General features: G+C 34.3%; 1 protein-coding gene across 1 annotated transcript in view; it reads right to left on the reverse strand.

Annotated features, from left to right (window-relative positions):
- The window catches only part of LOC142345082 (myoferlin-like), a 133,834-nt gene that overhangs the window by 44,338 nt on the left and 73,803 nt on the right, over positions 1–15,693 (reverse strand). The window contains exons 21-28 of the mRNA XM_075397165.1: positions 13,678–13,821; positions 12,932–13,207; positions 12,362–12,546; positions 11,732–11,780; positions 10,943–11,050; positions 6,290–6,304; positions 4,919–5,110; positions 4,413–4,424 (exon numbers count right to left, since the gene is read on the reverse strand). Of these exons, the coding sequence (XP_075253280.1) occupies positions 4,413–4,424; positions 4,919–5,110; positions 6,290–6,304; positions 10,943–11,050; positions 11,732–11,780; positions 12,362–12,546; positions 12,932–13,207; positions 13,678–13,821 (981 nt within the window). The remainder of the gene's footprint in view (positions 1–4,412; positions 4,425–4,918; positions 5,111–6,289; positions 6,305–10,942; positions 11,051–11,731; positions 11,781–12,361; positions 12,547–12,931; positions 13,208–13,677; positions 13,822–15,693) is intronic.

The raw sequence follows: 15,693 nt of genomic DNA on the forward strand, positions 1-15,693 counted from the left end.
TTTGATTGCTTTTGTAACAGTTTCACATAATTGAGATGCTGCGGCAACCCCCGAAATACCCTTATCTATACTATTATGACCCGCATGAAAAATGAGTGATTGGCATTTTGCTCCTGACGAATACTCTTCGACTGTTTGTCACAAATCAATAATTGTTGCAGAGGGATAAGAATGAATCCCAGTATCATAAGAAATATCAGATTGTCGTATTTTTTTGTATGTGCTGTCTGAAATTATAAGATGGTTAGTGTTTCTTTTAATAAATTTTGGAAAAAGCTTTGGCTCCGACGGCTCCAAAAAAATTGTTGATTGTTTACGCATTAACTCAAAGACAATCATAGGGGAGAAATGGAGTAACAGAAATCCGAACAGAGACTCGATTTCAAATAGATTAACATTCTTAATTCAAAATACACTACTAATTCAAAAATTTTGATAAAAGTTGAAAACCTACTATTAAAGATTTTCCCAAGAGCATGAAAAGATTTTTTCATGTTTTAATGTGAGTACAAAGACACAATTTTCGGGGTGCACAAAATTTTAGGAGTCTTATGAATCGCAGTTAAATTTCAGCTTAGATTGACAGATCAGCGCGAAAAATTGCAGGAATCGAAAAGCAGATAAAGTTAAAAGTGAAAGCTCTTTACCTCAATTTAAAGCTCAATCGCAAGCTCAATGACAACGCATATGTTTTATTCGCAGCTGATGTTTTATTCACAACTACAGAAAACGTTCATACCTCGTGATAAGATATTTTGTTCTGAGAACTGTTTCTGTCTATTTTACTAGCAGTGTTTTTGCTAGAAGACGAAGGCGAAAAATCTTCTTCCTCCTCAGTCTTCTTCTTCTAAAAATGAAAAAGGGGTCTGTCCTTTTGTGCCTCCGCAAGTTCTGTGGAACTGGGGGGTGCATAACTTACGGGGGGGGGGGACAAAATTGAAAAATGATTTCAGGTCTTTTCGTTTATGCCCCCTCCCTCTTCAGTGCGTTTGTGCCACAGATGTAAATCGTTAATCATTACAAAGGAAACTATTAAATGTAAAATTTGGACGTGCGGGCTGAGGTTGCGATTAACTTAAAAGGCCGGAATGCATGATAGTAAAAGATCTAGGGTCCCTTAAAAGTTTGGCTGGACTAAGAGAATGTGGAGAATATGAGTATAACTATTATAACTCAATGATGATTTTATAACCTTATAATGGTACACCTTAATTGCACCAAAATCTTGGAGGACGAAACGAAGGAGTTATTATGAGTTCCACAAGTTGCTCAAAAGGCTTATGAAAATAATAGGTTTTTTAAACAATAAACGAGACAAGGAAACAGTTCAAATTGCCGTTCATTTTTGAAGTTATAGATACAGGTTATTTCATAAAACACGAGTTTGTACCATTTTCAAACACTGATTGCCAGCTGCAATCACATACACTAAGCATCAATTAGCCCAGAATCAGGTCGAGCTAATGTAGCTAAAATATGAAATCCCTTTAAAGTTCATTCTGTGATTTATATTTTCCCCAAATAAAAGTAAAAGGTTATAACATAACTGATGGGTTAGGAGGTACGAAGTCATTGTTGATTTGTTGTTTGAGTTAATGATTATGTCTAGATAACAGCCAAAAACAGAGTACAACTTAAGATCAGAAATAATGGCTGTAAAAAATAACTTAAATTGTCAAAACTTGCGATCAATGAGTCTATTCTGTTCGGTGCACCTATCTACTATTATGTACCACCAGAGTCTTTCGACAAGAAATTCCATAAAGATGTTGAAGAATTCTTGCGTCATATTAAAATTTTTTGTAAAAACCTGATAAAAAAGAAGGAAAAATTAAGAAGGTCCACTCTTTTTTCTTGATGAGATCCTGCAATCAGTGTACTAAAATTTTAAAAGCTTGTAACTTATAAAACGATACAAAACAATTCTCGCGCAATTTACATGTTGATGAAACACATCCGTAAAATATCTTAAAAACTGATCGTCGGATATTTTGCTCTAAATTCAAAGAAACTATTATAAGATTCGAAATAAATTTCCAGATAACATCAAACCATATCACAACCTATATCATATTACGCTATGGTACCAAAAAACTACGTACACAATAACTTCTGCTCTTTATGCATGATTTCTACTCAGTGAGCATATTTTCCGTGCAGGCATTAAAATTGACAAGAATTTTCGAGATTTTTTCTTTGAGAATTTCATTTTGTTTTCTCTGCTTAATCAAAAAATATGGAGAACCGATTTTGTTTTCCTAATATTCGTCAAGTTGTTACGGTGCAAAACGTCTGATATCCAAAGACAAAATGCAAAAACAATCTGAACTCTGATCCAGTGTACAGCAGGTTTGTGAACTTTAATTGAAAATAACAATTTCGAGGCCGAAAAAATAGACACCGAGCGGAAAAATCCCAAAAATGTTCTAAAAAATTCAAAAGTGTTAGGTAACAGTGCTTTAAAAGACATAAAAATCTATGCAGAACAAATCAGAGTAATTCATATCCTTTTTTGCTGTTGCGCAAGGAGTTCCTGATCTACACTGATATGAAATATCATAAAAAAATTAGTTGACAAATGCAGGAAAAAGAGACAATTTGAAAGCCAGTAGCAAATTTTTCTAATCCAAATGGTATTATGTTCCGGAGGCCCTTCTGATTCTTCTGATTTTTTATGAAACTATAGTGTGCATCACCAACAACGAAACTGTTCAAAATTTTCGAAGAAATGGAACACAATTTCTTGTTTAAAGAAGAAAATTCGGTTCAAGCGCTTACCTATGGTTTGGTTTGCATTACAGTCAGATGGACGGAAACTTTATAGTTTATGTCCAAACAGGCTAACCTCTTGAGAACATTTGAACATTTTGAACATTACGATGAAAGAAAGCTTCTTAGAACCTTATTTCGCAAGGGAATTCGTCTGTACATATATCAAAGATTGTCTCAAATTTCTTTCAAAGAGGAAAAAAACGATACTGGAAATGTCGCTATATTATGCGGCTTTGAATCAAAATGAAATTTTAGTTTAAAATTTGAAGCAGAAATTATGTAAACAGACACATTTTAAGGGAAATTTAAAAGAAAAAATTGAGCAAAATTAGAACCAAATTAACGCAGATGTCATCATAAACGTGTTAGAAAACAATACAAACCATCTTTTACATTTTTAAAAAGATAAAGGTGAATTGAGCAATGACGCGCAACTAAAAGAAATTAATATAAACTCAAAATGCTGTTTTATTTACTATTATTGTTGATTTTCAATACTCTTTAACTGAATGTAGCTGTTTTTGTTCAAACATGTAAATTAGTGAGATTATAACCCTAAGGTTAGATATCTACAAGTTTTATAATGTTAAATAAAATAATCAGTATTGTTATTAGTAAGATAATCTTCAAATTGTGGCTGCTGGTTCTCATAGGTAAAAATAGGATTCTAAGGCTCGTATTTGTCTATTAATCGGTACTTTCTTGTGCTGATAAAAAAAACTGGTTAAAACATTTTTAGAGCAAGTTTAACTGTTAAAAGTTTTTATTGAAGAGGGCAATTTGTTTCATTTTTGAACGTTTTTCAGGATCAAAGATTTGTTACTCCACTTCGTTTTCGTCCTCTTTTTGATAACAATTTGATTTGTTCTGTTGGTCTGTCTAGTGATATGGGGCGACTAGTAAACATATTAAAATTTTCCGATGTTCCCCCATTATCTTATATCCTTTTGTAGCTTCATTAGGAAACTTTTGAGATCAACAATTCGGCTGGCAGGATACGATCCTTAATGAGAAGATCAATGAAGTGGTCAAATTTCTGTCGAAAATAACAAAAATTGATTCCCAGTTAATTTGCTTGTTTATGCGGTTTATGTTTTCCGCTGAAAGAGTTTGAAGGAATACTCCACTGAAAGAAAGATGAGAGAGTACAACTGACTTGAAAACATCAATTAGTTTCAAAGGAATTTGATTTCTTACAAGATACAAAGAACGAATTACATACCGCAGTGTATCTATGCTGCCTTATTAGATGCTATCTAAGCTCCAAGTTACATAATTATAGTTATATAATTATACTTGATGGAGCACCAAACAGTATTGACTCAAATATTAAATAAAATGTGAAGACAGAGTCAAGCATGAACAAATTATGGAAAAGGCATGACATCGGATGATATACAAGTAAAGAGCAGGTAGAGATATGTTACAATTATCAGGCAAGACTAGTTGCTAAACTAACCGATAGCTGAAAACAATCAGTTCATTATATTATTAAACTCTACCAGAAATTGCAAACATGTGAAGAAAAGTATTCATTCGAAAAATTCGAAAATGTACAATTGTTTTTTTTTTTCATTATTAGAACTGATTAGCCATATTGATGTAAAAACTAAAGAGACCAGAACCAAGTAATGACTTACCGCTCCAACGGCCTAAAATTGAATCGTAAGTTTAGTTTTCATTTGTTCATTTATCAATGCAAGCAATGGGCGAAATTAGTAAGGCGATACATTGCCTTGAAAGATTTTTTCCAAAATCTTGCAGGATCTTGCATTGTAAACACTTGTTTTGTAAAAACCTTTTTCTGCAAGAATGCTGCAAGATAACCTTATTTTTTGGAAACCTAAATCATCACATTACAAAATATTGATTGTGAACATCTTGAATATCATACTTCTATCCTATTTCGTAAATAGACTACTTTTAGACATAACTGGCAAAAGTAGTGAGCGAAACGAACTAAGAATTAATATGGAGCACCAAACTTATTATCACATATAAAAAATTAATCTTCTTTGAGAATTTGATAGTTATATCTAAAGTATTTATCATTTAATAAAATTTCTAGGAAACAGAAAAAAATTGCAGAAGTATTTGAAGAGGAAAGAAATCTTAACTTGTCGACAATAGTTAGACACAAACTGACCTCTAGAGGCTTGGCTAGGTCGGAATTGACGTCAATCATGAACAAACAAGGCGAACCACTCTCTATACAGTTCAGCTTCCGATGCCACCTCCTCCGCCTACACATGTCTAGGGTCTTCTCCTTGGCGTGGAACTTACCCGTGAACACTGTCGCGTATTCCCAACCTTCATCCTGGATTGGGTCTTTTTTGTCCTAAAATTACGCATTGTAATAATTGGGAGTTGGTTCCAAATTGGACACAGCAATTCAGGTGACACTTCTCAGTTATGACAGTTTCACAGGCAACAGGAAGACACGCATGTTTTATAGCACAGACATTATGAACTCAATAACACTTGTTTAGTTTTCAAACACCAGTAGTTTTCAAGAATTTTGCAATATTGAAAACTCGGAGGGCTTCCTTTAATATTTTCATTGTCGAAGTTTTCAATAAATAAGACATGCTAAGATTGAACATGCGGAAATTGCATGAGGTTAATCGGCGACTTTATGCATCTATAATTCGGAGATTAAGCTCTAGCTATCAGCGTAACATAAACTGAACAACCAGTACTAATATTATTGAAGACAGGCAGTTATTGACAATAGATTGCCTCAACAAAAATACACAACTGTAAGTAAATTATTAATAAGCATTGAGATGAGACTGTTAGATATGTATTTGGAATAATCCAATATTGATCATATACTGATCGTCAAATGTAAGTTGGCACCCCTTAGTATAGCGAAGTGAAAATTCAATAATTGACAAAACGCTACTCCATCTTGCAATTTCAAAAAAATTCACCATTGTTGCCCTTGACTAGTGGTCTCGCCTCCTTTAAAAAAATTCAGATATTACGTTGCATAACTGACCAGATAAACCAGCGTTAAGTAGACAGACTTATTCCCAGTTTCATTGTCTCAAAGCTTGATGTTTCCACGTTTGTTCAACTATGAGTGAGTTTGTATTTGCGTTGAACATCAGAGAGAGAGAGAGAGAGAAAAGATGTGAAAAAAGTTGTGACTTCGTGACAGCTTTCATTTTCTTGTGAGACTTGAATGGAGTTGATCAACTTTACTATGTGATATCTGGCAAATTATTGTTACGTATTACCAGAGTATCATAAGTAGGCCAGACCACATCAATGGTGCAAAAATTGGTTTGGTAATTTGATAAGATTGAGTAACCTCAAAAAATGATTTTTCACTCCACAAAGAGAGGGGTGATAACTTACTTTTAACGTTCAGTATAGAATCATTCAAGCTCATGACTTTCCAGACTAGCACATTTGTGTTCATCGAACAAGTGTTTTTGTCCGATCAGTTTTTAGATTTATTGATTTATAGTGGTAACTTACATATCTCGTTGCTCGATAAGTGCCCACTTACCCAAAAACCTTTGCTCTGTTACGGAGAAAAAAAACTTTAATAATTTCTAATCCAATTGCAAAAATAAATTTGACAAAAATAGAAATTGGAAAACAATTGAAACCATTTCCCAACGCCCACTTTTTATGCAATTCTAATGATGACAAAAAACAAAAACCGAAGCCTAATGCACCCACCAGTTTATAAGATTATCCCTGCGGATCCTGCCAGAAAAATTGTGATAGTTTTTGTGTACAATGTTCATCCTGCAAAACGTGGTTTCATGATTCCTGCTCAAGTTTACCAAACAGCATTTTGGCAGTTTTGGGAAAAATTAAGGGCATAAGTTGCTCTTGTGAAAATTGCGAGCAGAAAATTCAACTTCCATTAACGAAAGACGATATTGAATCTCTGTCGAATAATATTCAATCACTTAATACACAAATTCAACAAGAATTGTCTGAAATCAGAAACGATATTAACCAATTGAAACAAAACTCTTACGAAACTAAAATTGAGCTGCTACAAAATGAAATCAAAGACTTAAACAGCAGCGTCGGTTCTTTGAAGCAAAATGGCCAAGCAGAATCTCTATATAATCAACAATCGGAAAATAACATGAGCGACAAACTAATAATTTTTGAAATACAGGAGAATCAGGACCAGATCTCGAGAATTGAAGCAATGAATGCAGACAAAAACAAGTAGTATCTATTTTCGAGCAAATAATGGGACTGAAAAATGTCGTAATTCATGACTGCTTCAGATTAGGGAAACAAGTAAACGAGAAGAACAGGCCTATTGTAGTGAAAATTGATAATGCTTGGACTTTCAGAACGATCTTCCTATTTGTTTCGAAGTTAAAAGGTTCCGGAGTTGTCGTAAAAAAGTTTCTCTCCGTTGAGGACTACAAAAAAAACACTATCAGCGGAAGACAAATCTGATAAACAATTTTGGCTACGAAAAACACAGTTTCTCCATTAAAGGTCAAGAGTTTTGTTATAAGGGAAAAGTTATTGGTGAAAACCTTAACCCAAATATTGTGCAATCGTCTACAGAACAAAACGCCCATACGTCCTGACTACCAGTGATCAAACTCTCGCCCTTAAACTGTAGATCCTTGCCGAATATTAATCGAAGAATTAGCCTTGATATTCAACTCAAAGTTCATAAACCCGATATTATCTGTCTGAGCGAAACCTGGTTTGATTGGAGAGTTGATCACACATGTGTCTTCATTTCGAACTTTTATAGCGTAATTAGTAGAATTGATCGATGTAATGGTAGCCATGGAGGAGTTGTAATTGGCTTGAAAACAGAAATTAATGTTCACAGTAAAAAAAATTCAAGCAAAATCTCCTGTTGACTTTGCAACTTAGGCTCTCTTTTGCAATTTAGAGCAGGCAATAATTGTTATAAATGTTAAAAATCCACCCCATGATTCACCTTAACGCTTAAAAAGAGAAATGGTTGATGCTTATATACACGACATTATTAGTTCGGCTCAAGAAAAAGTTCTTAAAAACGATTTAGATCTCATTAATGTGCTCATAGTAGGTGATTTAAAACGTTCCTAGAATTGACTGGAGTCTTCTGAGCAGTAATAATGCCTATGAGAAAACGTTTTGCCAGGTTTTTTTGAAAACACGAATTTTGTTCTCTCATAGAAGACAAAAACGTTAAAAATGATTGCTTTCTTGCAATTTTCCCTCACACTATTTCTTTTGCTCAGATTCATTCGACATTTTCCGATCACCCAATGATTAGCGCTGAAGTAAACTTTTCGAGCAGCCAGGTTGAGCAAACAAAATCAGTTTATTCTTTCCGAAAAGTGGGTCTTCCCAAAATTGCTGAAAGATTCAGTTACTTTGATGCCTCAGCTGGAGATATAAACCACACATTTTTATGATGAAATCAACTTTTGCTGTATGGCATTTATTCCCCGGAAAACTAGAAGGCGAAGGGAAGCTCCTTATTACTTTTCGTCTCATTCTATTCACGCAGAAAATGTTCTAAATGCAGCTAGACGACGTCAAAAAGACAACACGATAATTGAAAGACGTGAAAAGAATTTAGCCGATTCACTTGAACTAGATAAAACAGTGTATCTGATTCCTTTGCAGGTTTGACTTTGACAGAAGTTTTTCAAAAATATTAAGAGCTTTCGTCGTATTCCTGATCTGCCAACCAAGATGAAATTTGCTGGAAACAGTATTTCTCGATCGTTAAAATTTGCCAATGCTTTCAATCAACATTTTGCATCTGTTTTCAAAGAAGACCTGAGCCGTCTCTCAGCGCCACTCGCATCAGCAGTTCCCACAATTGGTCTAGAAGATATGTATTTCACTATGAGTGAAGTAAAATTAATGATCCTTAGTTGTCATTCGGGTTCTGAATCAAGCAATAAACTGCAGCCAATTTTATTGAAAACTTTTTCAGCTGCCATTGTCGCAGTTGTAACTGAGATATTTAACAAAATTATAAATCAGCAAGAATTTCCAAAGAGCTGGAAGAAAGCAATAATTAAACTCCTGCAATAAAAAAAGAGTCGAGAATTGACATAAAAAAATTGCAGACCAGTTTCAATGTTGTAGGCGCTTTCCTTAATTTTCGAGAAGTTGTTGTATAGAAAATTTAGGGATCGTTTATAGAAAAATTTAGACAATTGCCAGCATGGATTTAGGCCCAAGCATTCTACAACCACTCAAATGCTCCAATATTGTGGAAAAATTTTTCGTTGTTTGAACGCTAAAGAGTCTGCATTAGGCATTTATCTCGATATTGCAAAGGCGTTCGATTCAATAAATCACAATGCAACTTTGTTGAAGCTTATGCATTTTGGTTTTGCTGACCAAATTCTCAAATTATTGCAGATTACTCATCAAATAGAAATCAGTGCGTTTATGTTAAAGATGGGTATTCGTCAGAGTTAACTGTTACGAGTGCTGGTCCATAGGGTTCAGTGTTTGCGGTTTTTATGTTCGCTGTGTACATTAACGACCTTCCATCTCTAATGGAGAACAGCTCATATATTTTTGCCGATGACGCAAAAATTATTGGAAGTCAAATGAATTTATTTTCGCTACAAAATCAGTTAAACAATGCTATCAAATGGTCAAAACAAAACAGGTTGGAATTCAACAATGCAAAGTTTGAAGCTATTTGTTTTGATCTAAAAAAGTTAGATCAGTCTAGTGTCCACTTGTATGCAGATGATACAGTAATTACATGCAAATCTTCAGTGAATGATCTTGGTATAGTTATTACTAATAATTTGAAATGAGACAGTAATATTAATGAGCGGCTATCGAAGGCACAACGAAAGCTTTTTTTCTTGAAGAGAAACGTTCCCTTTTCTACAAATACGAGAGTAAGAGTAGGTTTATACAAAAGTTACATTTTATCAATTCTCCTTTACGCGTCAAATGTATGGTTCTCGAATTGGCCAAACTGCCGAAAAATAGAAAAGATGCAAAGACGAGCGCTCAAGTGGGCTTTGAACAGGAAATTTTGTACCGATAGTGACTACAATCAAAGCCTCATTTACAACAATTTGTTGGCAATCAGTTTTCTTTTGGTTCGATCTTATCTTCTTATGCTGAACAAAATTCATAACTCTGACACTGCCCTTAAGTTTGATAATTATTGGAAAGTTTTCAAGGGACCACGCAGTAACCGTTCGGCAGCAAAGTAGTTTTTGAGGACAAATTTTAATTGGACGAAGTCAGTCAAATTGGAAGAGTATTTTGTTTTGAGAGTTGTGAAATATGCAAATGTTCTCACCCACCGAAATGACATCTCAACCTTTGACTGGACATGTCCAACAGTGTTACTTCGGAAACAGCTGAACTCTCTTTTGAAATTAATGGCTGTGAACTTTAAATACTATCAGTATCCTGTTAATTGATCCTGTCTTTGTAATTAATTAACAAAGCGATTCCCGCATCGCGGGTACCAAGTCAATTTAATAAAAAATAATATACATTTCTTATACCTACAAACGGTTTGAATGAAAACTGCAGAAATGTAAAAAATCATGGTCACTTTTGCTCTTGTTTTTTTTCCATTTCACTTAACTCTAATCGTTGTGTTAAAAATCCTTTGGCAGATCTTAATTTTTCGTGAAAAATGAATGAAACAGGAAAATGAAATCAGCTAGCTCCCCCTTTAAAAAGTGGATCTTGCTATTCTTTTGGGGCTCAGCTGGCAAAATGGTTTTCATGAAATATTTTTATTCGTAACAAATTGTTCAATCCCACACATAAATGTTTTCTGAACGAGTGCATCTGATATCTTCAGAACAATTTTTCAATAATTAATTTGCAATTATTACTCAGAAGTTGCAAAAAACAAAAACAACCAATAATATTAAAATGTCTCAATATGTTGGCCTTTAACCTGGAGAAATTTGTGGCATGATCGAATTCAAGCATGAAAAGTCTTCATTATCTATTTTATGCTTAAGAAATCTTCGTATAATTGGTTTATTCGTTATTACACTAAATTAGAAAGCATCAAGGTTACTTTCGCAAGCATTTATTAAAAGGTTATTTTCACAGTTCATGGTTAGCAAGCACTGTACTTCGGTTATGTGATAAAAGCATTCAGCATACAGCTTCGTATAGGTTATATTTCCCTACAGTAACTTTGTATCAAGTTTCAACCAATTGTTACCTCTGAAACAACCGACAGCTGAGGTTGTGAGTCAGCAGCCGTATTCAATGACATAAATGATCCCCAGGCTAGCAAACTGGTTTTGCGTACCGGAGGTGTATCTTCGATCTAAATTGATTATAATTTGCAGAAACCAAATGATAAAAAAAACACTTTTTTTTCACGTTTCTAGAGCTCTTTATCGGCTCAATAGTAATCGTTTCCACAAACTTTGTTTGAGAACAACTAATGCAAAGAATGATCAATTATTTCAAAAACATGGAATATTGAAATTTGTTCAACAAAACTGAAGATAAACGGAAATTGACAGCTTTGAAATGATGATGAAGTTGATATGAATAACGTCAGTTTTACTCTCGATTTTACTCTGACTAACAGCGAAGTAGCTGTACACTGTGGAGGAGAACTTTCTCAAAAACCGATCCTCAGATTTGCCGTCAGTCTGTATTTGGGAAAAAAGAAATTACGGTTAGAATTACCAAATAAAGTTGCGATCCAGCATTAATATGAAAGATAAGGAAGAATTTGACAAAATTGGAAAATTATGTTGATAAGTTGTTTCTAGATTCTATTAAATTTTATTCTATTAAATTCTATCAAGATTTCAGTGATTCTATTAAATTCTATTAAATATTCTATTAGATTTTATTTAAGATTGTATTTAAGATTCCATTAAACTTTCAGTTTATCTTTTGATATTGTGTGGCTGCGCTGTAAAAACTTATCCATAATTCGCAGCTCCAAATAAAAATCTAACTTCGGACAAAATAGGGATTTTTGTAAGCTTACCTCAGTTGTGACTTGAACCTCTCCTTGTCTGCTTCTTTGTCTGATCCATCTGAAACAACAGACACTGAGCATATAATTAATATGTTATTAATTATTGCTCGCTATAGTATGTATCTATAGTATAAATGCAATGATTTAAATAGAAAGACTTTAGAAGTTGTTTCTAACAGAAATTATCATCAAAATTTATCATCCGCAATCTGTATATTTTTGGCAACTCGCATTTTCATAACCTAATTTTATATTAAATTTTTACGCCATGTTTTGTTATTTTTTTGGCGATACACCACTAGCTGATCCAAATGCGCCTATTGGTGCCCTAAATTGGATACATGTCAAGAGTTAGCGATGTCTCATCCACCGAAAAGAATTTACAATTTACAACTATTTCTTCCTTCCCGGGTCGAACGTTCTTTTTTTTAAAAAAAAATCTTTCAATCTTTAGTTCAATAATCTTAAAACCTTGAGATATTTCCACAAAAGTTCAGATTATTAGTCCACTGTTTCTAGACTCCTGAAAAATGTTGGAATAATGGCGGAAAAAATGTTTTTTCCTATCTTTTCTATTCTTACCACCATTTTTTCTAAAGTGGATAACTCGACCCGGATTTTTATTTGAGTGCATATAACCTTCTCCTTCTGCACAAGTGGTATGTCTTCTCAGCCGGTGAGTAGTTGCCCACAGTTGCCTCCACACAGTACTCCCACCCCTCGTCATCCACTGCCCTGTTCAGGTCTATCCTCCATTCCTCGTCCCAGTTCCACCCCTCAGGACACGCCATGTCATCACGTGATTGGGCTGTAGGATCATTTCTCTGCACACAATAATAAACATCGAGAAAGTTGGTCCAAGAATTTATGACAGTGCCAAATGAAATCAGTTCCAAAATGGAATCATTTTTATTACCATTCTTTTATTGTAGCTTCAAAGGCATACTAAAATATGGTAAATCTGGCCAAGATCTTGTCAATAAAGTCTGCTGAAATAAATAAAATGCAGGATCATCTGAACTTAATATCATAGTTTGATTAACAGTTACATTAAGTGTTATACCCAATAGCTCTAAATGGTCTACTAAATAAGCTATTGAATTTGGGTTAAATCTTGGTAAATACGGGTATTCTGAAAAATTCATAATTCCGCATATGGCATTGAATAGTTGTTCCTGAAACCTATTCAAACATGCTTAAAATCCTCACGACGTCAGTCCAAGCATGTGGAGCTGGACCCCACTTTCCTCCAGGGTTGCGGCTCTCATTCTCGAACACATCATCCAGAAACTGCGAGTGATGTGCGTCAGTATCAAATGAGTGACTCATCTCTGGGGAGATGAACCAGTCACCCGCCCAGGACCACCCCTTGGGTGCTACGAATTTCTCTTTCTGCAGTTTGTATTGGCCGTGTTCGTCTGAGTACATTGGTCGGGTTAGACCAGTAGTGGTCCATTTGCCCAGAAGTGATACTTGATTTTCGTACTGAAACCATAGAAATTTGTAATAATGACGAGAATAAGAAGCTTTTCTTGGTTTTCACGTTATTTCAGAACGGTATCCCTCGGTTACAAAATATTTGCCTTTATACAACTAATTATTTCGTCAATTTATTAGCACATACTCTCGTGGTTGCAAATAATATGCACCCAACAAGATTGGGTCACAAACAACATATATTCTGTTGTCAATGCTTTGTTTCATCTCTTTCGATGTTTGAACCAACAATTACTAATTTTTTAGTATGATGACAAATAAAAATGCACCTGTTGCAGTAAAAGTCTGAAAAAACAATCGGAAGTAATTAGTATCTTCATTTTCTCACGTGGACAGAATTTGAGAATCTCCGCGAAAAAAGTATTATAACGAGTAACATATTTATGATCCGATAAGACATATCAGCGCTCAGGGGGTGGGCGCGTATTATTAGTAACATGTAGACAGTATACGAGTACCGTTTCTCCGAAGACCTCAACATCAGCATCAGTGTGTATAGTGTGCCACTGAGGTGACTGGCTCTCTAGTCCAAACCACAGTCTCAGTCTGATCTCAGCACTGATCTTGGTTTTCTGCTCCTCTTCCAGGTCTACTCCTGGGAACTGCACAGCATAAACAGAACAAATTTCAACAAGCCATTGTAAACGTAAACCATAGAGTACTTTACGTTTCAGCTCTTTTGTATTAATGCAGTTTTAATTAATCCGAACGAGCCGTTCTTTCCAATGTTTTGATGGAGTGCTGTTTCACATAGAAGACACCGTCACAGTAAAATTCATAGGGCGCTATATTTGCCAGCTATACTTTTTTAAAATGAAAACTATGAATTGAACAGCGCATTTTCAGTGCACTGTGCAATTCAAATAATAGGGGAATTCTGAGACCCCATCAATTCTGCTGCTGATACTAAACAACATTTAGGAAGTCAAGATGTACGTTTCCTTCAAGTTTTCAATTTTTTCGCAACTTTTTGAAAACGGTCAACTACTATGAAGAGTAAATTGAGCAACAAAACAGCAAATTTTTTCAATAATCTTCAGAACCGCAAGACAAGCCATTTGGAGAATAAATTTGGAAGCCCAATTACATGTAACAAATCAATCTTTTCATTTCGCAAAGAATATGCAATTGCTAAAAAAATTTAAATTACTTATGATAAAAACCAACCCAAGTCAAGGATCACAATTGAAACATAACATTTATTGATATTACATACAGATTTTATCAAAAGCTTACCCCAAAATATAATTCGATTTTTTTTTTCAATTTTGTGCATCAAAAAACACATGAGAGCTGGTGCCAACGTAACTGGTGCAACTGAAGAATAGCGTGAAAACTCAGAGAAACGAAACTCAAGCTAACAAAGCAGACAGAGGTTCATTGTTCCGACCCCACTTGTGGGGGAAGGAACTATATACTCAAATGGGTTTTCTTTGTTCAGTCAATTTTGGCCAATCGATATTTTGGCCGAAATGTGAGTGGTACCATTAAAAAGCTTGTCCAGCCTAGAATTTGAAGTTAAAAAGATTTTTTAGAGTTTCGTATTTTCCGAGGAGTTATCGAGGATTGAAGTTTTGTGTGAACACGTCATATTTGGTATGATTTCGTTCACCTTTTGTGTAATTGTTCTTCAAATTATGATATTTTCTGTAAAAATTTTTCATTCAAAATTACATTTCATGCCACAAAAGGAAAAGTTCTGGTCTCACAGAAAAGTTCACTATAAACAAAAAAATTCGAATTCTATTTGAGAGCTGTTTTTTTTTCAGAAATATTCCTATTTTTAGGTCACCTAGAGACTGGTCACTTTTCATATCGATGTTTGGTTCATGATAAACTTGATTTACAGTAAAATGATGCCTAATAAACAAAAAACACGTTTTCAATGAATCGCACATGTTTTTTATGGCTTCGACTCTGAGCTTTTGTAATTTTTAATGAAATTTTGATTTTCTTTTTGAGGTTTTACTGAATTTTTGGAGTTCTATGGCATCGCATTGTCAACAAAAATTGCGATGGGTTTCATAATGAGCATTAGTGAAGCTATTCAGTGCTTTGATTGGACAGTTAAAGACTGTTAAGACTTTATTTATAATTTTCGATTTTTTTTAAACATTAACCGATCATAAACTTAATTTTGTAAACTGTACTGTACTGTAGGATCCAGTACGATCCCCTTCCTTTCTACTGCAACCAAAATAATCTGTTTAGCGGCTTTATCTTTCAACTATTGGTTTTATGACTTCGATGCCACAATATTTCAAAAACAATTTTGAAAATTTTTAGATATTTTTGTTTTTTTTTGAATCCTTTTGAAAATTTATCACATTATTCTAATTTGGATAGCTCCCGTTGGTTTAGAAAAGACGTTCAATGGATCATAGATAAAGTTTTCGGAGAAAAGTTCATGGTTTAAATGGCATCGACACTTTCTTCTCGCACTTTACTGATTTTTTGGTTTTTGCCTGTATTTG

The sequence above is a fragment of the Convolutriloba macropyga genome, chromosome 8 (genome assembly GCF_964194025.1).
Source record: "Convolutriloba macropyga chromosome 8, txConMacr16.3, whole genome shotgun sequence".
NCBI lineage: Eukaryota > Metazoa > Xenacoelomorpha > Acoela > Convolutidae > Convolutriloba > Convolutriloba macropyga.